Source organism: Ochotona princeps, chromosome 6 (assembly GCF_030435755.1).
Source record: "Ochotona princeps isolate mOchPri1 chromosome 6, mOchPri1.hap1, whole genome shotgun sequence".
Taxonomy (NCBI): domain Eukaryota; kingdom Metazoa; phylum Chordata; class Mammalia; order Lagomorpha; family Ochotonidae; genus Ochotona; species Ochotona princeps.
Window position 1 is genome coordinate 48,086,234 of NC_080837.1, and position 26,459 is coordinate 48,112,692.

Sequence of the window (26,459 nt, forward strand, 5' to 3'; positions counted from 1 at the left end):
ATCCTTTCTCTTTCTTGGCTTGTAATTACTTCCTTTATTGTACTCTCATGTTCTAGATTTGTGACCAGCTCTTTGGTAACAGGGACCAAGAAAAAGGGGTGAGGAAAGATGTATCCTGTTGTAACTTTCAAATTCCACGTAAGGAAAAGAATCATCTGAGGGCTCTATTTCTTTAAATAAACCCCAAGAGAAATCCAAGTCAATGAGAGGATGTGAAGCTAGAGAGGTAATTGATCTTTATTAGCCAAAGCAGAGTGTGCTCTCTCTAGCATACAGGATAACTGGGGCACCCCTGGGACATGGGGTAACCCATGCATAGGAGTTTTACCAGGAGCTGGAGAGGTTCACAGCTAGTCTCATAGCTACAGTAGCAAAGGAAGGGGAGGGAGCTCCCCTAAGATCCAGGTGGTCTCATGTCTCAGGTGGAGGAGGACTACTAGGCCTCTTGTATACTCAGCCTGTATGTATTATGTAATTTGGAAGGCTTCTTTCAGAGACAGGCCTCAGGCCCTGCCAGGAGCTTCCTGCCTAGGCTACGACTTCCTTCAAGGCGGCCCCGAGCTCTGGGAAGGAATATTGGTAGCCAGTAGCCAGTGTCCGCCGTGGGACCACTTTCTGGCCCTCCAGCAGCATGATGGCACGCTCTCGCCCAAAGATAGCCTGCACCACGATGCTGGGGAGAGGGATGAAGGCTGGGCGCCCCAGGGCACTGGCCAAGGCCCTGGCGAAGTCCGCGTTGGTGGTAGTGGGGGCTGGGGCTACTCCGTTCAGAATTCCCTGCACGTGGTTTGCTTCAAGGGCATGGGCCACAATGCCTGCCAGGTCCACAATGTGAATCCAAGGGAAGAACTGCTGGCCTGAGCCGATGGGGCCCCCCAGGCCCAGGCGGAAGGGCAGCAGCATGTGGCCAATGGCACCGCCGCCACGGCCCAGCACAACGCCTAGAGCAGGCAAGAGACTGTGGTAGGAGTCCCTCCCTGAAGCAGCTCCCACTGCCCTCCTTGCGTCTCTGTCTCTCTGTTCCCCATTCTCCCCTTGCACCTGCAGCTCTGTAGTGCTCTCCTGGGACTCTGCATCCTCCCATCTGCAGGTCAACCAGCAGTGGCAACCTTGTCTCACTTGCCAAGCCCTTCCCTTGACCCCCATTGCTTCCCTACTCCCCCAAAACCCCCGGAAGCCCTCCTGCCCCTTGGTTCTCACCAGAGCGCACCACCACCTGGCGTGTGGAGTGCCCAGGGAGCCGCGCTGCAGCCTCCCATCTGGTGACAAGCTTGGAGAAGAAGTCAAAGTCCCCTCCTGGGCTGTCTTCGTCATACTCTGCGGTCAGGCTGGGCCGGTAGTAGGCTGCAGGGGGACAGCACAGTCTGACCTGGGTATGCTGGGCCTGCCTGCCTCCCCTGGGCCTCACCCTCTCTGGCCCTTGGTATCTCGCCATGGGAAGCTAGGACCTACACTTTCTCTGCTCCTCTGGACCTGAGCTATTTCTGTCCTGGGGGACATTCTTTATCTTTCACTGCAGAGCTAAACTGAGAAGCCACTGGGTTGGATGAGTTAGGCATTTGGGTACCACACTGCTGGGGTTTTTAACTGAATGCCACCATTTATTCTGTGACTTTTAAAAAGCAAATTGCTTAATCTTTATATGGAATTTATGCATTTTTTAAAGCTGGGAATTATAGTAACTACCTCTTAGGGATGTTGTGAGGAATAAACGATGTAATATATATATAAATGTGAATAGTGCAATTGTTTTCAGTGATTTGGTCGCCAGCACTCAGTTCCTAAAACTACTGTGAGAAGCAAGGGGGGGCGGTGCAGGACTTGGTGGACTCTTCCCTGGAGCTAGGAGCAGGGCCACTATTCTTCCGTCTCTGCTTTGCTCTCCGTCCAGGATAAAGGGGGTGGTGACTTGGAGGCATACCTACACCGGTGACTAAGACCCAGGCCTGGGGGGGTTGTGGGGCCTCGGTGATGGCCTTCGCCAGCACCTGCGTGCTCTCCAGGCGGCTGTGGACCACCTCCTTTTGGAAGGCTTCGTTCCACCTACAGAAGGAACAGGGAAAATAAAAAGCCCTCATGATCTGCACAGGATGCCGCCCTGTCTCCCCAGGGCCTTTGCATAGCTCCTGCTAGGAAAACCCTGCGCTGTGGCTATAGAAGGGTGCTGTCCCGGGCATGTTGGGTTGGACGTGTGGACCGCAGGTGGACACGGAGGGTCGGGGCGGAAGGAGTAGCCTGGCTGCATCCAGGGCTAGCAGGTCACCCCCTGTCGGCCCCTCCCCATCCCCTGCCTTCAAACCTGGGCTGACCTGCGCAGCGGGTTGAGGATGTTCTCCCCGGCCAAATTGACCACGGCGTCGCAGCTGGGCAGCCCTGACTTGGCCAGCGCATCCTGTTAGGGAAGGCACACCGTTGGCCGGGCCCGCTGACCTCGGTCCTCCCCCGCTCCCCCGGGGGCACCGACATACCCACGTGATGCGGCTGGGACCTGGCTGTCGGGACACCAAGGTCACTTCGTGGCCCCGGGCTCTCAGCAGCTGGGCGAGGGCTGTCCCTACGAAGCCCGTCCCTCCACCTGACAGGAAAACACCAGCAGCTTACTCCCAGCCCCGCTGTGACCCCATGCCCGGCTGTGCCCAGCCTGAGCCCGGCTCCTCTCGCCCTCCCCGCAGGCACAGGTCACGGGGATGGCGGACTTTCTGCTTCTGGGGGGGGGGTGACCAGGGCATGAGACCCTGCTTACTTGGCCACCACCCCCCGCCCTCGATCTCGGGCTAAACCTGCCCCCCGCCCCGTCCATCCCTCACCCACTAGCACCCGCATGGCGACCGGGACGTAGTGCGCCTGCGCAGGATGTAAAGCGCGCCCCCTTCGTCGCTCCGGGGAGGATGACGGCTGTGCGGCTCTGCGCATGCTCCCAGGTAGCGCGCTCCCAGGGGCGACCGGCTACCCGGAACAAGTTGTAAAGCTAGCTTGTGTATTTTCACCCGGTGACGAGGCGAGAATGGTGGCGGGGCGCGGGGGAAGGCGGCGGCGGAGGGAGGGCTTAGTGCAAACAAACGGCACACAGAAAAACGAAACAAACAGAAACAAAACGCCAGTTCCCCCGGTACCTTGAATTTTCTTCTGCTCTTAAGAGTGCGTCTCCTTCTGCTCAGCGCTTAAGCATGCCAACGTGCCTCCCCCTTGAAATAACTTCTTCAGTCCTCAAGTCAATGTCTGCTTTCTCTTTGCTTTTCTAGCTGAATGTCTTCTACAAAAACGAAGCGTCCTCTTCCTTCCTACTAGTCTATCCCTGTGGGATTCCTGATCTTCCTTGCCTCACCTAAAGAATGCTTAGATTCCTTCTCAGTATCACGGGGTCCTTGCTGAATCTGCACTCCATTTGGATGTGCCTGTCTCTTGGCCTCAGGGACTGTCTCTCTCTGGCTTTCCCCACGTGGATGGCACCTGCTGCCCCTCAGGCTGCGCATTAGCAGGAAAACTTGAACTCAGACACTCCCACGCGGGAGGCAGGTGTCCCAGGGAGCGTCTTAACTGTGTTTCTAAGAACTGAGTTCCAGGCCTTCTTTTTTTTTCCACTTTGCATTTTCCCTCAAGCATCTGTGTTCTCAATTCAGTTACCAGTTTCACAGATTTCCAAAATCTCCCATGCAACTTGGATCTATGCTCTGAGCTCCTAACTCCCATAGAAACTGCCTACTAGTTTTGTTTTGTTTTGTTTTCGTCTCTGAAGCCCGGTTGATTTTACTTTTTTTTTCCCTTTGCTACCAGTGTCCTCATTCAAATTATTCTCGTATAAGTTCCTCCCATAGCCAAGTCTTCTTGATTCTTTTGTGTCTCCTCTCTAAACTGCTCTGTGTGTTGCAAGCTAAGTTATCTTTGAAAAAACATGGGAGGAACATTATAGTGATATATCCTAAAACTTCCAGTACAAAATACCCAGGTAAGCTGGATTAAACACGGACATATTTCCTTTAAATATATTGCAGAAAAAACTAGAAAACAACAAGAAATTGCCAGAAACCAAAATCGAAAGTATGCCTTGGACTGAGGCTATGATATAATCTTTGGCCAAATTCTGGTTTGACGTCTGAGCCTTCTTTTAGGCTCATTTATTGGGGAATAAATATTATTTACTTGAATGGGAAAGAGGAGTAGACAAAAGGATTATCCATTTTATCGATTCATTATCTGAATGGTTGAAATGATTGGGGCTGAGCCAGGCTGGAGCCAGGTTGGAGCCAGGTTGGAGCCAGGTTGGAGCCAGGTTGGAGCCAGGAGCCAGGAACTCTTTCCAGATCTCCTGCTTGGAGAGTAGGATCATTTCCCACCGCTTCCTTAGGCACATTAGCCTAGAGCTGGATCGGAAGTGGAGTACCCGGGACTCAAACCGGTGTTCATGTAGAATGCCAGCATTACAGGCAGCACTGTAACCTGTTGTACCATAATGCTGGTTCCTAAAGTTGGTAGAGAACCTCCTTTAGCAAGGGAACCACTCCCCTTCCTGACACCTGTTCACCATCACCACCTGATCAGGTCTCTTAGACTTCATATTCCGGAGTGAGGTCTGAATCTCTCCTGTCTTTAGTAAGAATTCAATTGGGTCAGTTTATTAAAAAAGTATCCTCTCTCCCTCTCTCCCGTCACAGGCACTTTTCCAGCAGCTGAACCCCTCCTCTGCCCCTTGACTGTGCATTGCCCCTTGTCCCTCCTGTACACACATGGGTCTCTGGGTTGCACTGTTGAGGAGAATTCTGTTTTAGGAAATCTTGGTGTTTGCTTTCAAGGTCTGTAACTGATTGGGTAAGGCTGCTCTGCCCTCGCCCCTACTCAGGACGGAACGTAACAGAAAACATAACCTTCAAAGGGCCAAACTGCAATCCACACTGGTGCAGTGGCTCTAGCGCCATTATTAACCATCCATATTGTCCCCCTCTAGACTTTTTGTTCACTTCCCAACTCCTTAGCCAGCCCGTCCACTGGTTTGGGTGGTTTCTTCAGTGCAGTCACTTGGATTTTGTTTCAATTTTGCAACAATCATGTGTTCTAATTGTCACTTGGTGTGGGAGCACTGAGAGGTGACTCATGCTCCTTCTTGGGCCCGACTGCGTTTTTATATGGCAATGACTATATGTCATCATGAGAGAGAGAGAGAGATCATGTGATCACTTCACTGTTACCTTTAAGACAAACTTGACGTCACAGCTGACAACCATCCTCTAGTGCAGCCCTGGCTGTGGGGGAAGTAAAACCTCTACTTTGGCTGGGAAATAGGATTCTTAATTAAGGGAGACCTAAAACTGTGGACAGAGAAGCCAAATTCTTCAACTGGGTCTACGTTATATTCTGACTCAGTGTTGCTGATAATATTCATCGCGTGCTGGATAGCTCTGATCACAGTCCGTGCTGTCCTATGGTCAGACATCAGTATCTACTTGGTTCCAGTAGCATCCTGGGAGCTACTTTGCATATGCAACCTAGTTCTCTGCTGCACATGGCAATACTTTCCTCCAGAACCCTAGAGTTCCATGCTGTAATGCACTATCTGGGTCTGTCAGTCACTTCACACGGGGCCCACTTTGCCAGTTGTGGATCCTTCCAGTACCTATAGGATCTGCCAGGTCATATGACCAGGTGGTAGGGCTGCCTATGCAGCAGGCAGAACCTGCTGCAGGGCCCTGTCTTATTCTGAGACTGTCTCTGAAAACTTCGGAAGAGTTGAAGAACTTCTTTGAACAGAATGGGACATGGTTCTTTGAACTGAAGAACAAGCCAAAAGACCTTATGGAAGGTTTTCTCAGAGCTTGGGGTCAGACAGAAGCAAGGTCCCAGTGGTTATTCTCCACTTGCCACTTCAGATACAGTGTGTTTCCCAAAGATTCAAAGGTTCTGGAAGCTTGGTCCCCAGTGTAATGATGTTGAGACATGGAGGATGTTTAAGAAGCAAGGCCTTGTGGGTGGTTCGTTTATGAGGGCACCAACCTTGGAAGGAGTTAGTATTCTTCTTTTGGGAGATCTTGGGTGACTGGGTTAGTTCTTGTGAGAGGGTTGCTGTAGAGTGAGGCCACCTATGTCCTTGGCCCGACTGTATGTGACCAGTTCATCTTTCTGGGGCTGTATTAAGGCATAAGCAATAGTCATGCCAGGCTCATTAGGCTTTGCAGTCACCAAAAGTTGTGAGTTAAGTACACCTCTTTTCCTTACGCGTTCTCTATCATCAGGTATTCTATTAGAGCAATAGACCTGGACCAAAACACCATTCTACTGTGGCGCTCCATCCTGCTTTGGAACCCACTTTAGGTGAGTTGCGTCTGAAGCCTTGTGGGGACAGTCGCCAGCAGAAGCAGGGGCCGGATAGCGAGGTGGTGGAATTTATTCACACGTTCTTTCCCGCCAGACTGGCAGTTGGTTATGCTTTGGCCTGATTCGGCTCCAGCTGTTGCAGCCATTTGAGAAATGCACCAGCAGATGGCAGATTTCTCTCTTTCTGTCTCTCTGTAACACTGACATTCAGATAAATAAATCATGAATTTAAAAAAATCAAGGTAACTGCTTTTAAGTTAATTTGAAAATGCTCCATCACCTGCTGTTTCATCAACAGGTACGCTCGTGATCACCTTGTTGGAGAAATGGCTACAGCCACTTTCTCTAGCCTCAGCTTTATGCTCCGTGAGGAGCAGAGGCAGGATGGGGTTTCTGGAGCTTTCTCCTCAGTCTGTCTGACACAAGGGAAGAATTCTACTTCTGGCTTCTAGTAGCTCTTCCATCAGAAACATTTACAAGGGTTTTGGTACTAACGTTTTCAAACATACCCAGAGTAGGGATGATTGTACAGTAAACTCAATGTGGCTGTCGCCAAGCTTCAAGCCTCATCAATGCATGCTCAGTTTAGTTTTCTTAATGCATTATGTTGGCCAAGGTTACATAGACACTATGTACCAGAGCTGATCTTTGGGTCTTCCAGAGCCGGTGGGCTTCAACACTATGCAACACTACCTCTCAAGGGTAACTTTGAGTGTTTGAACTTGAGCCATCCTGTGAGTCTGGGGTTAAGTGAGATAATTCATGTGAGCTTCACACTATTTCATACAAGCGACACACCTGGACATTTTACAATTTTTTCAGAACAATGTTATTACAATTTTTTTTCTGATCAAGCAGATTTTGGGTAACCTATGTTCCTCTTGGGTTACTAACAGCGTGTGAAAGTCTCAAAGGCCATGAGCTGTGACGGGACAAGTGCTGAACCTGTGATGTTGGCTTTTGTGTCCCTTGGGTTGGGACCCTGTGTGCTCACTCATTTTTTGTTCACAAGGTGCAATACTCCAGGCGGCCACCGGAGGGAGCCTTGTCTCAAAGTCAGTCCAGGACAGGTTAGGAACTGCTTGGAAGAGACCTCAGTGTCAGGATGTGGAAGGCTGGGCTGCCTTTGAGCAGAGGTTCTTCTTGTTAGAAAAAAGGCACCAAAAATTGGAAAAGAGGCGCAGAAACAGAGAGGAGAATCAGAGGGGAGCGAGCTCACAGCCAAATTGCATTAATTAGAGCTTCATACATTCAAGGAGGGTGGCCATCTGCCCGTGTATAGGTGGAAGGACCATATGGCAGAGATCCAGCCCTTCAGCAGGGCTGGGCTCTTCTGTGCAATACCTTCAGAACATCCTTTTCCACATTGGGGTTCCTAGGATGACATCAGCACCACCCCCTGGTGCTGACATGTTTTAGCTGCTGGGAGCTCCCGCCAGTTCTCTCTCCACTTTCCCCAGATACAGAAGGAAAAACAAAATTGCAAGCATTTGTCTCACCCACTTTTCTCCATGTCTCAACCCTCCCTACCTTAATCAGTGGTCCATATGGCATACATTCTTCTCAACTAAGTAAATAACATAAAAAATAAAATAATTAAAAAAATATAGTGTGAGAGTTCCTGGTGGGAAATTCTCTATTTATTTATTCCAAGAGCATAAGGTACAAACAGGTATTTGGGCTCCTTTCACTTCCTGCCCTAGAAGCCAGGGCCTGGGACAGTGGAAGAGGACCTGCTGAAATCCTGGTGGGCTCTGTGAACCCAAAGTGGAGGTGTGGGGGCAACTTGCTCAGTTCCAGAAGGTGTGGGGAGGCACAGGATCCAGCAGAGGGGAGCAGCAGGCTTGGGGAGGACAGGAACTCTGTGACTGGCTGAGCTGGGTTCTGAGTTGCTGGCAGGGTCTGAGCAGGGCTAGACAGTGGCTGTGGACAGAGCAGGGCTAGATTCTGAGGCTTGGCGAGGGGGAGAGGCCCCTGCTTCAAAGCTCCCCAGGTCCCACAGGGTCTCCAAGACCTGGCTCCCAACTGTCTGTGTGTTGCTGGCAGGGGTGGGGTGGATAGGAGACCAGGGGTTTCCAGCAGGTGGAGAAGTCTTGTTCCCAAAGGAACCCCAGAAGAGAGCTGTGGCTCTGGGGGGATGGAACTGAGACCTCGGCACCTGTCTACCTGTGAGCAGGATGGATGGGAAGTGTTGGGCCTCTCCCCCTTGGACCCCAACGCTGCCTTATGATGTGTCTCTTCAGGGAAGTAAGGACCTGGGAGGAAACAGGAGGGCCCCGGGGTATCCATTTCATGTCCCATCAGGAGGGAGAGGACAAGTAGCCTGAAGCATAGTGTAAGCTGCTGGGTCCCGCCCCTTATCATGCCACTTCCTCTTCTTCCTGCAGGGGGTTAGGGTAGAGTGAAGTTAGGGTAGAGTGAGGGTTGGGGAGGGGTGAACAGAGCCTGAATTGAGACCCCTGGGGCTCTAACCTCAGAAGAGGAGGCGTGCCCTGACAGGCCTCATTGGGCCGCTGTAGATTGCCGGCTCCTCCTCCCCCTGGCTTTTCTCTCCCAGGAGGCCTCAGGGACTGCTTGTTTTGGGGTGGAGGTAAACCAAGGCAGCGGTCTAGTTCAGAGGGAGCCTCCTCCACGCTCAGGGGCTCAGGCCCTTTGCCTGCTATCACAGCCAGGTTGTTCTTCTTGCCGTTGTTTGAGTTCACGCTCAGTGGCTCAGGCCCTTTGCCTGCTATTACAGCCAGGTTGTTCTTCTTGCCGTTGCGTTTGAGTTCCTTACCCATTTTGGACATAAAGGTCCTTATGAAATAGAGGTTATTTTTTCATTCTTTGGATTTTTCTTTGGTTATGTGAAAATTTTCTTTTCTTTTTTTTCAGATTTATTTATTTGGAGGATAGAGTAAAGGGGAGAGAGAGAAAGAGGAGAGAGAGAGAGAGAGAGAGAGAGAGAGAGAGAGAGAGAGAGAGAGACTGACCTTCCATCCATGGTTCATTCCCAAATGCCTGCAACATCTAGGATCGGGGTCAAGCTGAAGACAGGAGCCTGAAACACCATGCCATGGAGGTGACAGGGTCCCAAGTGTTTGGGCCGTATTCCATTGTTTTCTGAAGCATATTAGCAGGGAGTTGGATCAGAAGCAGAGTAGCTGGGACTTGAACCAACATTCCAGTCTGGGATGTCAGCAGCATAAAGAGTAGCTTAAACTGCTGTGTCATGATGCTGGCCCCATTTGTAAAAATATATGTATCTGGGTCTGGCAGTGTGGCCTAGCAGCTAAAGTCCTCGCCTTGAACACGCCGGGATCCCATATGGGTACTGGTTCTAACCCCGGCAGCTCTGCTTCCCATCCAGCTCCCAGCTTATGGCCTGGGAAAGCAATCGAGGACGGCCCAATGCTTTGGGATCCTGCACCCGTGTGGGAGACCTGGAGGAAGTTCCTGGCTCCTGGCTTTGGATAGGCACAGCACCGGCCATTGAGCTCACTTGGGGAGTGATTCATTGGACAGAAGATCTTCCTCTCTGTCTCTCCTCCTCTCTGTATATCTGACTTTGTAATAAAAATAAATAAATCTTATAAAAAATATGCATCTAATGTCCTAGCCCCCATTTCATAAGACAGATGTTATCAGATCCAAAAGCAAAGAAGACTTTAGTTCATTAATAGCAAGAGATTTCAATACACCACTGCTATTGACGAACAAATATGCAGACAAAAAGTCAACAAAGAAACACCAGAATTAAACCATCTTGTAGACTGAATGTAGTTATCAGACATTTACAGAAAATGTCACTTCACAGCTGCAGAATACACGTTTTCCATTAACATATGGTGTATTCTTCAGAATAGATCTTATATTAAACCACAAAACAAGTCCCAGAAAATTCCAAGAAAATCATATCATGTATCTTTTCTATCCACAATAGGACAAAACTAGAAATCAACTTGCCTTTCAAATAAACAAATCTGTAGAAAAAACAAAACAAAAATAAATAAACAAAAATCTCCAAATCAAGAACTTCTCAGAATCAGACTCTTCCCTAATGAGTTTCGCATCATTCTGAAGCAGGAATGAAACCAACTTTCTTTAAACTGTTCCCAAAAAATTTAAAGGGAGAGAATGCTAACACGCTCCCTCCAGGAGGCCAGCATTGCCCTTGTACTACAAGCGCACATTGAGGCAAGAAAACTGCAAATTCGAACATAGTGCAAAAATTCTCAACAAATATCAAACAAATAAAATCCAAAAGTAAAGATAGAAGATCTTTCCTTGGGCTGATAGTGGCGCAACAGGCTGATGTTCTGCCTGCAGTGCCGGGATCCCTGGCTCCTGATTTCGGCCTGGCCCAGTTGGCCATTGAAGGAGTAAACCTGAAGCAGATGGAGGATCTCTCTACTTCTGCCTTTTAAAGAAGTAAAATAATTCTTTAAAAATAAAGCACAGCTGGGCCCGGCAGCGTGGCCTAGCGGCTGAAGTCCTCGCCTTGAACGCCCCGGGATCCCATATGGACGCCGGTTCTAATCCCGGCAGCTCCACTTCCCATCCAGCTCCCTGCTTGTGGCCTGGGAAAGCAGTCGAGGACGGCCCAATGCTTTGGGACCCTGCACCCGCGTGGGAGACCTGGAAGAGGTTCCTGGTTCCCGGCATTGGATCAGTGCGCACCGGCCGGTTGCGGCTCACTTGGAGAGCGAATCATCAGATGGAGAATCTTCCTCTCTGTCTCTCCTCCTCTCTGTATATCCGGCTTTGTAATAAAATAAATAAATAAATCTTAAAAAAAAAATAAGGCACAGTTACAGAGACAGAGAGATGGGTATACGTGTGTGTGAGAGCGCACACACACACGCTCAGTGAGCACTGTGGCTGAGGATGCCTCTCCTATTTTGGAGACCCAAGATTGACTTGGGTCCATGAGCCCCTTTCAGCCCCTCCACTGGCGACCGCAGGCAGATATCCCGATTGTCTGTAAGAAGCAGGACCCGGTGGGCTCACCTGCCTGCACAGTGAGCCGCAGTCAGCACGAAGTTCCATAGGATCAGGACGCCACCGCACAGGGTCCGATGGTTCTTGGAGCTGATGGTGATTTCCAGGAGGGCCATGTAGGGGTGGGAGTGAGGCTTGCACTCCGTGCCTCCAATGATCTCTCCTAGGACAGAGGACCCTGAACATATGCATCGCCACACTCTCCAGCGTGCGTTATGATTGGGCCAGGCTGCGCTTGCGTCTCCTTCTGGCCCTGTCTTCTACCTGCCCTGCTCGCATCTGCTGCATCTGCTTTCAGCACCCGCAGCCTCCGGGCACATTCGCCCATTCCCTCCAGGAAGGCCTCCGCTTTAGACGCTCTTCAGACATTTCCACCTTCCAATGGCCCTGCCCAGACCCTCCTCTGTCTCAGTGCAGGACGAGCTATCCAAATCTGCCCAGGAGCAGTGACATAGGGCCAGGTTACGAGGGATCAGGGATGTTGGCAGCTTAGAAGCTGAGGGCCACCTGTCTGTCCCCATCTAGGGTCCCTTTCTTCCTCTCATTGCCTCTTGAGTTTCCCCCGGTCCAGGTGGGATTCTTTGTTTCCGGGGATGTTGTAGGGTATAGCTTGAGGCGTGTGTATAGCCCAGTGGAAACTCCCACCATGTAGCTCTTGGAGAGAGATTCCCAGCCCTGCGTGAAGGCCAGCTCTAAGCACCCTGAGCAGTGGGGTCTCAGCAGCGGCTCCTGCAGGTTGCAGGGGGCGGGGAGCGGGGAACCCAGTACTCACCGGCTTCAGCTCCGCTGTCTAGGAGCAAGAGCAGCAGAGAGAGGAGGAGAAAACGCATCTTCTCTGGGGGCTGCCTGCAGGTACTGGCCGGTTCCCTTTGCGGTTTTGGGGGTTTTATTGCCCCACAGGCAAGGGGGGAGGGGAGGGACAGGACTGAGCACTACAGGAACTGTGTGGTCAGGTTGTGCCTCTCGCTCTCCTGGGGGTGCTGCTGGCCAGAAGTTCCCCCAGATTTACTGCCTCTTTTGCTACAAGTGAAATGGAGGCCCTACGTCCCATGGGTGGGCTCCCAGGTGGAACCTCAGCCCTGCTGCAGAGGGTGGGACATGGAGGGCCCCTTCTTTCCCGGAGGGGTGCTGGCTAAGGCCTGTCAGGAACACAGAGCTGGGGTATTCATGGTGAGCATTCGGAGCATGCATCCCTTTTCCCCTTAAAGATTTGTTTATTTATTTGAAAATCAGCGTTAGAGAATGAGAGAGATGGCCCTTTCATGTGCTAGTTTATTCTCCAAACAGCCGGGCCTGGGCCAGGGTAAAGCCAGGAGCCAAGGACTTCTGAGTCTCCCATGTGGGTATCAAGTGTTTGGCCCATTTTCTGCTGCTTTCCCCAGGTTATTAGCAGGGAACTGAATTTGAAGTGCAGCAGCCAGGACACAGATATGGGATCACATATGGGATTCCGGCGTCACAGGTAGTGGCTTTGTGGGCTATGGCACAATACTGAGTCCTTGTATGTGCTTCTAAGGTTATGGCTCACAACACACACACATATATATTTACATATACACATATATGAGTCCAAAACATGTACATAGGGCCCAGCGCAATAGTCTAAGGGTTAAATCCTCACCTTGCAACCAACAGGATCCCATATAGGTGCAGGCTTGTATCCTGGCTGCTCTACTTCCCACCCAGCTCCCTGCTTGTGGCCTGGGAAAGTAGTTGAGGATGGCCCAAAGCCTTCCCAAAACCTGCACCTGCATGGGAGACCTGGAGGAAGCTCCTGGCTCCTGGCTTAGGATTGGCTCAGTTCTGCTTGTTGTGGCTGCTTGGGATGGAAGATCTTTGTCTCTCCTTCTCTCTGTAACTCTGCCTTTCCAATAAAAAACAAAATAAATCTTTAAAAAAACCACAAAAAATAAAAAAGCATGCACATAGAGATGCATCAGGGGTGTCAGGAAGTGGCACTTGTCCTGACCATGTGTACTGCTTTCTGTTTGTTTTTCTTCTATTTCACTACCTGTTAAAACCTAAGCAACACTGACTTGTAAAGCACGTTTATGTGCAATTGGTAAAACACTGGTCTGGATCTCCCCCTTCCTCTGAAGCAAATGTTGGTTGGCAGAAATACCCCAAGGTTCCAAGGGAAATCCAAGGAGAATTGGTGCAGGCTGGGGTCAGAGCCTGGCACAGAACTTTACACACATGATCACAAAGGCAGCGGCACTGGCCGACCGCCTGTGCATATCGTGTGTCATCACAGATGTTGGCAGTGTGATCTTCCTTGCAAGCCCATGAAGTCAGTATTTTAATCTGATAAATCCAACTGTCAAATCTTATAGTTCAGTATTAGATTAAAAAAAAATCTTCCAGGGCCAGGTGTGATAGCTTAGTGGCTAAATCCTCACATTGTATCTGCCAGGATCCCATTTGGGTGCTGGTTCGTGTCCTGGCTGCTCCAGTTCTCATCTAGCTCCCTGCTTCCTGCTTGTGGCCTGGGAAAGCAGTAGAGGATGGCCCAAAGCCTTGGGACCCTGCACTCCTGTTGGAGATGTGGAAGAAGCTCCTGACTTTGGATGGACTCAGTTCTGGCCATTGTGGCTACTTGGGGAGTAAACCAGCAGATGGAAGATCTTTGTCTCTGTCTGTTCTTCTCTCTGTATATCTGTCTTTCTAATAAAAAACAAAATTAAAAAATTCCAAATACAGAAACTTTGTGCTCTTCCACCAAAGAGTAATAGTGAAATCCCAGTGATCAATGTACAGATGTGGGAGAAGGAAGATTTTGCCAGGGAATGCACTAGGGCTTCCCATTCACAAATTAGGAATCAAGCCTGAAATAGCTGAAATGTGGCATATCCAGTGTCAGGGTTGGATTGTCAGTCTGTTTGTGCACAAAGACCTCAGGAGGAATCATCACTGCCAAACTACAGATGTAGAATTGGAACTCTGACACATTGACGTGATCGGGGTCAGCCAGCTCATCGCTGTCAGGGCTGGATTTCAAGGATGTATCTGTTGTTTTCCCTGGATGTGAACGAAATGGCAGGTACCATGGTGATGGGTCACTGCCTTGGGGATTTCTAAGTCTTTAGGTCAGAGATGTGACACTCAGGGGACATAGACATTGCACTATGCACTTGCTCTCAGCTTGGGCTTGTAACAGGGGTGATTGATTCCTTAGTATATGTTGGGTAGGTCCTCTGCCTCCCTTGACTAAACCTCACATCTCTGAACCTTTCTAGAATAACATTTATGCATGTTCCATTCTTAATGTCTTCTCATATATCAACATCATAGGCAGTCCAGTACAACTTAAAACAGAATGTCCAGTTTAATCTGCATTTTGGATGAACAACAACTAGGTTTTAGTGTTTGTCCTAAATATTTTAGTGCATGTGCTTAACATTCTTATTCTAACAATGCGAAAAGTAGCAGCCTTACATACAATATCTGGCCTTCCTGCACTGCCTCTCCATCGGGAGCTGGAGGTCTTGTCCCATGGTCCTGCATCAGCCATACAAAGTGGTAGAGGAGTTAATGTAGGATTTCTCTTTTTCATTTGCGTGATGGGAATCAGAGAGACAGCACAGGGCTGGTCCGATCACACCACAATACCAAGGGTCAATCCACCAAGTCCAGGTCTGCCTCACCTGCCAGGCTGGGACGAGGAAAGGGCATGGACCCCATCAGGGACCAGGGACAACTGAGGACTCACCATCTGCTCACATTTCCTTCTGTTGTGTCACCTGTGCATTTGTGTAAAGATTGTCTTCTCTCTGGCCTGCTCCTGCTATTGGATATGGTGGTGAACTTCATGGTTTTATCTACAGTTCAGAGACCCTTAAGGTGGGAATGTGACTGAGTGAGGGACATCTAGTGGAGGCAGGAGAGGCCCCATGGGACTCAGCCTAGGAGGAGCACACCCTGTAGGGGACAGTGCATTTAGTGCTACTCCAGGTTGGCCACATTTTATCTGATTACTTGTAGAACAATCCTACTTCTGAACCGGGTCACATTTGGAGGCACTGGGAGTTGTAACTTCAATGTATTTATTGGGGGTGTGTGTGTGATGTAATATTGTCACCCATGAAGCTGCCCGGGTAACTTGCCGGTTAGGTCCTCTATGTGAGGGAGGACATTGCTGGGGGAGCAGAGGTGCAGGAGAGACAGTCCCCAGGGCTGGAGTAGACATTTTGCTGTTGCTTCTTGGTCTGGGCCTTGGTAGCTGTGAGAAACTCAGTCGGCACTGGCTTGTGTGCACCACGTGCTGTCTCAGCTGTTTCGAGGCCCTTTTCCCGAGTGTGGTCAAAGCTCTTCCTCTTTTCCCCATCACTGAGATGTTTGTAATTGCTCAGAGGACCAGAACACAGACGTTTCAGTGTTGACATGATCTTATACACACTCGCTGAAAACCCTAAAAAATTCTGCCTTGTGATTTTTTAAAGCAATGGTTCCAGAGACTTCGCAAGCTTAACACATAAGGTAGATTTTCCTGAGGAGGATATTAAATATCGAATGCTGCTAAGCTTTCGCTGTGTCTCCCTTGTTCATGGTTTAATATCAAATGCAGCTTGGATTCAAATAGTCAATCTTTCACAGCACAACAACAAAATTACTAGCAAAACTGGATTTCTACTTGCAAGCTGTTACAGAGGGCCTCTTGCTTCTGACAGGGGCAGCCAAGGCTTTCAGAAGCAATTCGAAGACATTGTCACTGTAGGAAACACATCTCCAACACAGGACTTGAGGTGACTGCTATGTTCAAGGCACAGTGAGTATGTAACTGTGACTTCACTTGTATTGATTTGCATAATAGGACACAAAACTACCTTTCCACTTGGAATTTTAACTGTTAATAGGCCAATCTTCCTATACTACAAATATCCTAAAGTTTCCTTGTTACATGGAAAAAGAAGCAGCTAGTGATTTTACCTCTTAAAAATAATTTACACATTAAGAAGTGTAAGAAGTGGGATTCCTTTCCTCTTTAAAAAGATTTACATATAGATAAAGATTTTAAAATTTTTATTGGAAAGGTAGAGTTACAGAGAGAAATATCTTTCATTTCATATCTGGCTGCAATGACTGGAGCTGAGCTGACTCGAAGCTGGGAGCCAGGGGTTTTTTCCACATTTCCCACCTGGGTGCAGGGTCCCAAAGTTTTGTGCTGTCCTCTATTATTTTCCTAGGACATAAACAGAGAGCTGGATTGGAAGTGGAGCATTTGGAACACGAACTAGCACCCATATGAGATCCCGGGGCTTGCAAGGTGAGGATTTAGCCATTGAGCCATCATGCTGGACTCTATTTATTTGTATTTGGAAGTCAGAATTACAGGGAGAGAGACACAGAGAGAAATCTTCCTTTTATTTGTTCACTTCCCAAATGGTTGCAATAGCTGGAGCTGAGCCAGTTGGAAAGCAAGAACCAGGAGCTTCTTTCAGGTCTCCTCACGTGGGTGTAGGGGCCCAAGGCTCAGGGTCATCCTGCCTTGCTTTCCCAAGCTATAAGCCGGGAGCTAGATGGGAAGTTGAGTGGCAAGGACCACAAACAGTGCCCATATGGGATGTGGGTGTTGTAGGCAGAGGCCTAGACCTAGGCCTAACCATAGCACCAACCCTGATTTCCTCCTTCTTCAAAATGTTGCCGAAGCCAGTAAACATCTTGGACAGTCCTCTGGGCTGTAGAAGAAAGAAGAGAGTTGGGGCCAGGACCATGGCTTAGGGGCTAATCCTCTGCCTGTGGATCCTGAATCCCTTATTGGCGCCGATCTGTGTCCCAGCTGCTCCACTTGCGATCCAGCTCCCTGCTTAGGGCCTTGAAATAGCAGCTGAGAATGGCCCTATTTTGGCCATTTGGGGAATGAACTAGTGGGTGGTGAATCTCTTGCTATCTTTCTCTTTCCATAAAATTTGCCTTTCAAGTAAAAATAAATTGCCAGAGACCAGCTCTGGCTGACTTGAGAACTTACAAAGGATGCGTGGATCAGTGAGAAGATAAGAACAAACATCGACCACTACAGCATGAAGCTCATAAAGGTCAACTCAAAAAAGCTGCCTGCTTTATTTATTTTTATTTATTTTTTTAAATATGTTTTTAATTGGAAACCCAGATTTTTTTTATTAAGATTTATTTTATTTTTATTACAAAGTCAGATATACTGAGAGGAGGAGAGATAGAGAGGAAGTGGAGCTGCCGGGATTAGAACCAGCGCCCATATGGGATCAAGGCGAGGACCTTAGCCACTAGGCCACGCTGCCAAGCCCTGCCTGCTTTATTTTTGCAGAAATCGTCACAAGCTTTTGCACAACATCCAATTGTTTCACTTTTACTTTATGGTTAAAAGAATGCTTACAAAAACAATTCACATTATTATTATTTTATTTCAAAGGAAACATTTTCAGCAAATCATTACTCATTCAAACCTGCAGTCACCTGGCTGAAGCCAGGAACTCCACAGTTGGCAGCACATGTGGTTACATAGTGACAAGTGGCTTACTTATACCCAAAATCAATTTCCACTAAAGCTGAACTAATATTACTTAAAATATTAAGAATACAGAATTAAAAAGAAAGCTCATAAATGAAAGGAATTTATAATGGCATATATAATAGATTTTAATTAAATCTTATAATCAGTCATATACTAATTACCATCACCTTCACCTAGTACTGATTCAATTGGTTTTTGTTCTTTTGTTAAAGGGCAGTGAAAAGGATCAGGGCAACTCAGCCTTTCTACAAACAGAGGGCCTTTACAAGAAACTTCTTTTTATGTTTTTAAACTATTTTCTTTCCCTAAATATAAGTGACAATATAAGGTGGAAGTTTTAAACCATTTTTCTTTGGGGTTTTAAACCATTTTAAACCATTTTCACATTTGTCTCCCTTTAGAAGATGCCCCACATACTTTCTGTTTTCCATGGTGAGAAATCAAAATGCGTCATTTCATGTGTTGTAACAGTTCAAGGCTGCATGGTAAACAAACTCTTTGTATCTCCATGATTGCCATCTGTTCCAAGATATTATCAAGCCATTTCTAATGGAGAACATCATGCATCTTAGAGTAAGTTCCGGGTCGAAAGTGGGCACACAATAAGACATTTGGAAACAATATAGGCTCAATTGTGCTACTGTATGCTTTTAGCTGTGCCTCATTGTCGTAAGTTGCTAAAGACTCTTTTACCATAACGTGATTGATAAAATCACTTTCCAGTATTAAACAAGTTAGAGAAATCATCTCAAAATTTGCAGATAAAAAGCAACACCATCAGGAGAATTCCATGAAATATCAGGGAGGTGATCGAGTGTTCATACAATGGTGTGAGGCAGCAATGAGGTGATTAGAGACATTCTGCCAGGCCTTGCCATGCAGCTGGAAACTGCTTGCAGCCTTGCTAACCAAGAGCTATGCTCATCACATCCCCATGCCATCTGACCCAACTGCTTGACCCCCTGCAATAAACAATTATTTTTAAATTTATTTTTATTGGAAGGCAGATTTACAGAGAGAAGGAAAGACAGAGAAAGATATTACATCCACTCCCGAAGTGCCTATAACAGCTGGAGTTGAACCGGTCTGAAGCCAGGAGCTTCTTCCAGGTCTTTTCCTTGTTTTTACTTGTGTCCAATGTGATGGTCTAGCAGCTAAATCCTCACCTTGCATCCACCAGTATCCCATATGAGAACTGGTTCATATCTTAGCTGCTCCACTTCCTATCCAGTTCCCTACTTGTGGTCTGGGAAAACAGTAGAGGAAGGCCCAAAGTCTTGGAACCCTGCACCTGCCTGGGAGACATGGAAGAAGCTCCTAGCTCCTGGGTTCAGATTGGCTCAGCGCTGGCCATTGTGGCTGCTTGGGGAATGAACCAGTAGATGGGAGATCTTTCTGTCTCTCCTTCTCTTAGTAACCCTGCTTTTCTAATAAAAATAAACAAATCTTTAGACAAACAAACAAAAAATGGGATATGTTGCCCCATGAAATAAATTTTCTAAAACAAACAAATAAACAAACAAGAGGGGAGACAGAGACAGAGAGCATTTGTGGGATGCGGTGCGTGCTGGGCATGTGTCAGGTTTGCCCTCCCTTCTCCCGCCTTGCTGGAGGCCGGGTCCTTGTCCTTGGTTGCTGCATTTTCTGTGGCTAAAGTTCTTTAGCTTCTTTGTGGCTTCCTGGGCCTCTTTTCCCTTTTGCTTGTATTTTTTCCTCAAAAATGTATCCTTTCCTGCTGCCATTTCGATCTTATTTACCCTTTCATGAGAGCAGGTTTAGCTGACAAGCAGGTGGCTCTCTTTGTTTACTGTCCCTTTTGCTGAGCACCCTTGGTATGTGCCTCTTGGGCATCTTGTTGGCATCACAGGTCGTAACGCCCTGAGAGACTGTGTGCAGGCTGGGCTGTCTGGCTGCTGCCACCACTCCCTCCTGGACCAAGGTCTCTTATCTGCACTGCTTCCTTTGCTGAGCACATGACGCTGTTATCACGCCTGGTGTCTGCCACCGCATCTCAAAACTAACACTGCAGTGATGAGGGGGTTCTTACCACAGAGAGGGGTGAGGGAGAGAGATATCACAATTGCTGATTTACTTCTCTGATGTCCCCATAGGCTAGGCTGACTCAGGCTGAAACTGAGAGCCAGGAACTCAGGTCTTTTCCATGGGGAGGTAGCTCCTAGCTCTACTTGAGTCATCCCCACTGCCTTCCTGGATCGGCATTAGTAGGAAGCTGGAACTAAGAGTCGAGTCAAAACTCCAACACAGGCACTCCCATAAGGGATGTGGGGGTCCCAAGTGACCCTTTAGCAACTGAGTCCAATGCCTACTCTGAAGTTGTTGTCTTTGATAGGGTGGCTGGCCACCAACAGGACCCTACATGAGGCTACTCTGTCTGCAGTGGCGGCTATGCTGGAAGCACTTGGATTCCAACTCAGCCTGCAGGCTTAGCCCAGTTCTTGGCCATCGGCATCAACTACTACTTACTGTGGGTCAGACAGTTCAGGTAGGCCAATGGCCTTTCCCACAAGCCCAGCTGCCCAGCGGCTTGGAAAGAGGGCCTTTTACATGTGTGCACTGTTCTTAGGGTCCAGGGTAAAGAGGGAACAGAACCTTAGCAGCAGCTCCTTGTGTGTCCAGATCTATGCTCTCCACGCCTCCCATTTCACAGTCTCTATTTCACTGTGTAAATTTAAAGCTAGAATTAAGAAAAAGAAATCAGGCTTTTAATATCCTGCTCAATGTAAGCTTTTCTAGTTTTGAGATGGTTTTAGGCTTTGTTTTACTGTGTACATGCTTGTCTTTCTAATAGAGTCAGAAAGATGAGAGGTCTTGTAGGTGATGCTTCCCTTGGTCAGTATCAAAGCCAGGATCCTAGATCTGTGGGCTTGGCAGGCAATGGGAAAGGTGGAGATGCTGGGTCACTGCCTCGGGCAAGGAGGAGCAGTGATTACTCATGTTGGAGAGGACACGGGGATGGGCCTGTGTTTTTGGGACTCCTAGTGACCTCCTTGGCACCTGTGAGGGTTGGCTTAGTGGCAGGCTCCCAAGAGCCACCTGGAGTCCATGCTCCATTTTCCTGGTACCAGCATGTATGGCAGCGAGGGCACTGATCCCACACAGGCACTGGCAGTTTTGGGATTCAGTGTGTGCTGATGTTCATGGACAGGAGCCAGCTTTGCAGACCTTGACCTAACTCAAGAATTCCTGTGGCTCTGATATAGTCCTGGGCCAGGCTTACACTAAAGTTTGGGATTCCTCTCCTTGACCCGTTGTGGAAACAACTGTGGGAAGTTTGTTGTGGAGCGCAAACCACTGGGGTTCAGGGATTGTGGGAGGAGGAAGAGAAGCAAATCCATGCTAATATTACTCTGGACTTAAAAAATGGTTTATTTAATTTATTTGAAAGGCAGAGTTGTGAGAGAGAGAGAGAGAGAGAGAGAGAGAGAGAGAGAGAGAGACCCATTCACTCCCTAATAGCTGCCATTGATCAGGGCTGAGCCAGGCTAAAGCCAGGAGCCTAAAACTCCATTCAAGTCTCCTATGTGTGTGGCAAGGGCTCATGTACTTGGACTATCTTTTTTTAAAAATTTTTTTTATTATTGTTATTATTTTATAATACAGTTTCATATTCCCTTATCCCCTCCCCAGTTCCCTTCCCCCCAGTTCCTCTATATCATTACTAACATATAGTTCTTCATACTCAGTCATATGTCCATCATTGTGGGCCTGGACAATGGCAGAGAGTCCAGAATTCTATTGTCAAGATAGAGTAAACAGTTTCATTGTACTTGGACTATCTTTAGCTGCTTTTCTAGCAGTAGCATGGAGCTGATTCAGAACTGGCACTCATATGAGATATTGGCATTGCAGGCAGAGGCTTATCCCACGGTGCCACTTCTAGTCTAGTCTGAATGTTACATCCTAAGTATTTTCTTGAATAATCCATATCACATAGCACACAGGCCAACTGGAAACTTGATTATTCATCTGGCCGAAAGGAGCCCCAATGTGATCTTCATTAAATGAGAGAGGAGAATTGGATGAGAGGTGTAGACTAGCTCTGGGGAAGTGAGCACAGAGGGGATTCCACACAGGCTGGAACCACCATTGGAAGACGGGGTACCTCTGAGAACCTTGCTGGGCTCAGGCTGCTCCAGGTCCCATGTATCCCAGAGAGTATGCCCAGAAAGTCCTGGCTCACAGACCCCTCTCCAGGCCAGCCAGGCTCTGAAAGCTAGTTATCCTTTAGTACTTTGTGAATCCAGGGCACATATGAGGAGAGTCGGGTGAAGACCACAGGTGGCTGTGCATCTCCAGTTGCATAAGACACAATCCCTTGGGCCACTCCTGCACACAAGAGGGGGCCCCCAGAATCTCCCTGTGGATTAGAGAAAGTAAATAATGAGCCAAGATTGCCCTTCCATCCCAAATATTCCCCATCATGGTTCTATTCCACCCTAGTTGGCGCTAAGAAACGTAAAGGCAGGTAGGGACACCTGGTTTGTCATGTAGTTCTAAGTTAAAGATTTAGTGAATGTTCTCCTTGCGCCTTCCCCCCATCCCCAATCTGGATCCACAGCTGTAGATCCTGCCCCTCTTCCCTTCTTCCTTTTTCTCCTGGAACCCTCTATGCAGACTGGGTAAAAAGCTTAAAGGTGGGGTTTGGCTGTGGGATCCCAGAATCCACGAGGATGCCAGTGTCCACGACCCTAGGAGCACACCCAGACACTGGTCCCAGTGTTAGGACACTTCTTGACCTCTCCCTCTTCCCAAGGGTGCCAGGTCCCTGTGTGAAGCTGTGTGGTCACCTTGTATGCGGATCTTTTGGCCTTGGGATTTCCCACGCACATTTGAAGTTTGTGGCTGTAAAAGTAGAAATAGTGGCAGGACTCGCTGTCCATGACTCTCAGCTTCACTTCCCTCAGGGTATTGGACATTGGCTCTGTTAGTCCTGTTTTTCCCCAGCCAGCTGTCCGGCACATTCTTCCAGTCTGAATAAAGGTTCTCCAGGAAGGCAGGGGAACTGTCCCCACAGCATCGGTCAGCTTGGCATGCCTTTGTAACTGTGGACAGAGAGACAGAGAGAGTGGATGGATGACCAGCCCCAGGCTGGAGTGTGTGTGTGAGTAGAGTCTAATAGAGGATCCCTGGGCAGGCCAGCAGTCTCACCCCAGTGGGAGGGTGGGAAGGAAGGGCAGGGAAAAATGGGTTGGAAGAGAGAAGGAGAAAGGTACAGGCAGGGGGAATTGAAAACTGTGTGATGGATGGTGGTACCTTCAGTAACATGATGTCATTGAGCTGGGTGTGAGCGTTGTAATAGGGGTGGATGAACTGTTCGGCGACGTCTATCTGCTGCCATGAAGATTCCTCCTGCTTCATGTCATGACCTCCAAGAGTGACAGTGATGTGTCTGGGGACAGGGGGAGAGGCAGGGGCAGGTGCTAGTCTCCTGAGCAGGACCCATCCAGTGAGGGAAGGACACCAAGAGTGTCACCTCCTGTTCCTGGGGTGAGGTCCTGTGAGGGTTGAGAGCTTCCTCAGGGACCCCAGCCGCCGTAGGAAGCAAGAGGCCCTAGCAGCCACCTGGGATGGGGGGAACTCTGCTGGCCAGTGGAAGAGGGGTGGCCTCTCCTTGATCTGAGCCCCCTCTCCCAGCTCTGTCCACTGGGGAGGGAGAGGATGAACACAGTGGCCCAGGTCCTCTCAATACACATCACTGACCAGCTACAGACAGGCTGGCCACAGCAGAGTTGGGAGTAGCTTTGGCTCAGACAAGTTCTCTACATAAAAAGGGAAACAAACTCAAAGGTTTCTTACCTTCCTTGACAATGAGCAGCTGTCAACACAAAATCTTGACTTATGAGAAACCCTCCACAGCTGTCGGGCAAGCCCCGGTTGTTGATGATCTTTAGATGGGCCATGTAGGGGCGGGAGTGTGGCTTGCACTCAGTGCCCCCGATAATCTTCTCTGGAAGAGAGAATGCTGAGCCCACAAACATGGAGCCTTTCAACAGAGCACTGCGCAGGGGGCTGGAGGCCAAAGCTGGGGGGTCTCTACCTGGCCCTCCTTACTTCTTTTGGGGTCTCAGTCCCTACATGCATCCCCACTTTCAGGCTTCCCCTATCCTAACCCACCCTGCCAAGTCGCATCTTCCGTCTCAGAACACAACAGTCCATCCCAATTCCAGGCTGTTATTTCGCTAGGAAAGTTTTAACATCCTCCTGCTGACCTCCTCCACACAGCAGGGAGGCCAGAGAAGCGCCCTGAATCACAATAGTGGGTGTGTAGAAGAAAGCAGGTTAAATGGGCCTTCCAAAACCAGCTTCCCACTTCTTTCTCCACCCAGCATTTTTTTCACCAGAGGGAAAGTGTCGTCACCTGTGGGGAACAACGTGATCCTCCCAAGTCCAGACTTTCCTGGGAACACCTACAAGGAGAGCCTGCAGCATCATGTGAGGGTCCTTTTGGAGGCAGGTCAACGTGTTTGGAATGGCAGCTGAGGATCACAGGACAGGGAGTTCACCCCGGCACTCACCCGCTTCAGCTTCAGCTTCAGGAGGCAAGAGAAAGAGCAGCAACAGGAGCAAAGCCTGCATTTCCCCAGTGATGCTGTGCCTGGCAAGCTGCTTTGGTCCCTCTTTCCCCGCCCTTGCTTTATAACCCAAGAAGCAGATGAATGGGGGAGGGGTGAAAACCATAGTCTACCACGTTATGCTGTTGTTTTTCATGCTGGGCTAGCAGTCCTCCAATTATTCTTGTGCTGAGCTGTTATCCTGAGAGACCCGGCTGCTGGGTGAGGCATACACCTTTCTCACCCAAGCAGCCTTGGATGTGGGGGCTGGAAAGCTCAACAACTAGAGAAGACAGCTTCTGGGCCCTGCGGGAATCTCAAACAGGGATCAGAAAGTTTTACCTGAGCTGGCAACATCTCCTGCTTTGAGGACCAGACTGTCTTGGGTGACTTAACTACTTTGCCGTTGTGCAAAATGGCCACAGAGATCATGAAAACAAATGAGTATGATTGTGTTTCAGAAACATTGTGTTTCCAAGACTGAGAGCAGACGATTTAGCCTGCAGACCGTAGCCTCTGTTGGCAAAGGAAACCAGCCATTTCTTCAATCCAAATAATGAACAGAATGTGGTATTGAAAGAAGGAAGGGAACTGAAAATCTACAATTGCTCTTACACGGATAAGATTTTATAAGCGGGCCCGGCACGATGGCCTAGCAGCTAAGGTCCTCACTTTGAGCGCTCTGAAAACCCATATGGATGCTGGTTCTAATTCCAGCGGCCCCACTTCCCACCCAGATCCCTGTTTCTGGTCTGGGAAAATAGTAGAGGATGGCTCAAAGCCTTGGGACCCTGCAACTATGTGGAAGACCTGGAAGAATCTCTGGACTTTGGATTGGCTCAGCTCCAGCCATTGCGGCCGCTTGGGGAGTGAATCATCAGATGGAAGATCTTCCTCTCTGTCTCTCCTCCTTTCTGTATACCTGTCTTTCTAATAAAAATAAATAAATTTTTAAAAGATTTATTTAAAGGAAATAAAAAAAGATTTATTTATTTTTTGTATCACAAAGTCAGATATATATAAAGAGAGACAGAGAGAAAGATCTTCCATCTGATGATTCACTCCCCAAGCGATCGCAACGGACGGTGCTGCGCTGATCCAAAGCCAGGAGCCAGGAACCTCCTCCAGGTCTCCCAAGCAGGTGCAGGGTTCCAAGGCTTTGGGCCATCCTCAACTGCTTTCCCAGGCCACAAGCAGGGAGCTTGATGGGAAGCGGGGCCGCTGGGATTAGAACCGGTGCCCATACGAGATCCCAGTGCATTCAAGGCGAGGACTTTCGCTTCTAGGCCATGGTGCCGGGCCCAATAAATATATCTTAAAAAAAAAAAAAAAGATTTTGGGCTTGGCGGCGTGGCCTAGTGGCTAAAGTCCTCGCCTTGAAAGCCCTGGGATCCCATATGAGCACCGGTTCTAATCCCGGCAGCTCCACTTCCCATCCCTGCTTGTGGCCTGGGAGAGCAGTCGAGGACGGCCCAAAGCTTTGGGACCCTGCACCCGCGTGGGAGACCTGGAAGAGGTGCCAGGTTCCCGGCATCGGATTGGCGCGCATCGGCCCGTTGTGGCTCACTTGGGGAGTGAATCATCGGACGGAAGATCTTCCTTTCTGTCTCTCCTCCTCTCTGTATATCCGGCTTTCCAATAACAATAAAATCTTAAAAAAAAAAAAAAAGATTTTATAGGCATTATCTCATCAATCTTTTTTGACTGCCGTTTTGGGTAAATGTTGTTACTCTGTCATGGAGCACTCGATGGGAACTGAAAATGTCATGTAGCGGCAAAACCCAAAGTTCAGGTTGTCAGATTCTGAAAATCATACTGTTTTTATTCATTTAATCTGAATAATAAGGGAGGTAGGATGATGATTACTCCAACAAATGAAGAAAGAAACAAAATATATAAAAGAAAACTTTTATGTTCTCCAGAGAGGTTGGGGTTTCTCCTTCTTTCCTTCCTTCGTTCCTTCCTTCCTTCCCTCCTTTCTTCCCTCCCTCTGTGGGAAGTGGAGCATGTGGGACATGGACCGGAGCCCATTTGGGATGCCTGAGTTTGGAGGTGGAGGATTAGCTAGTGAGCCAACCTTGGGGTTTTTCACTTGTGTATTGAGAGTCACATTT

At 48.6% G+C, this 26,459-nt stretch overlaps 2 protein-coding genes across 2 annotated transcripts; both read right to left on the bottom strand.

Moving 5' to 3' along the window:
• Positions 1-219: 219 nt before the first annotated feature.
• On the bottom strand, positions 220-2,874 carry SDR39U1 (short chain dehydrogenase/reductase family 39U member 1). Its single transcript, XM_004584730.4, has 6 exons — positions 2,808-2,874; positions 2,469-2,575; positions 2,310-2,392; positions 1,922-2,043; positions 1,201-1,344; positions 220-941 (listed from the first exon to the last, which is right to left on the bottom strand). Exons 1-6 carry the CDS (start codon positions 2,821-2,823, stop codon positions 529-531), a joined length of 885 nt encoding a protein of 294 aa, XP_004584787.1. The 5' UTR covers positions 2,824-2,874; the 3' UTR covers positions 220-528.
• Positions 2,875-22,007: 19,133 nt separating this feature from the next.
• LOC101529040 (mast cell protease 4) lies at positions 22,008-24,370 on the bottom strand. The gene is made up of 5 exons (XM_004584731.2): positions 24,314-24,370; positions 23,591-23,739; positions 23,048-23,183; positions 22,582-22,836; positions 22,008-22,151 (listed from the first exon to the last, which is right to left on the bottom strand). The coding sequence occupies exons 1-5, from the start codon at positions 24,368-24,370 to the stop codon at positions 22,008-22,010; spliced, it is 741 nt and encodes a 246-aa protein (XP_004584788.2).
• Positions 24,371-26,459: the final 2,089 nt, after the last annotated feature.

What these genes read in the sequence shown, in the direction of transcription:
- SDR39U1 (XM_004584730.4), bottom strand. An exon ending in GGTCTTAGTCACCGGTGTAG is followed by an intron (nt 1,345 to 1,921) that starts GTATGCCTCCAA and finishes GTCCCCCTGCAG; the next exon opens with CCTACTACCGGCCCAGCCTG. An exon ending in CCAGGTGGTGGTGCGCTCTG is followed by an intron (nt 942 to 1,200) that starts GTGAGAACCAAG and finishes TGCCTGCTCTAG; the next exon opens with GCGTTGTGCTGGGCCGTGGC.
- LOC101529040 (XM_004584731.2), bottom strand. Translation starts at nt 24,370, where the DNA reads ATGCAGGCTTTGCTCCTGTTGCTGCTCTTTCTCTTGCCTCCTGAAGCT. An exon ending in GCTGCTCATTGTCAAGGAAG is followed by an intron (nt 23,184 to 23,590) that starts GTAAGAAACCTT and finishes CCCTGTCCCCAG; the next exon opens with ACACATCACTGTCACTCTTG. An exon ending in ATGACATCATGTTACTGAAG is followed by an intron (nt 22,837 to 23,047) that starts GTACCACCATCC and finishes CTCTGTCCACAG; the next exon opens with TTACAAAGGCATGCCAAGCT.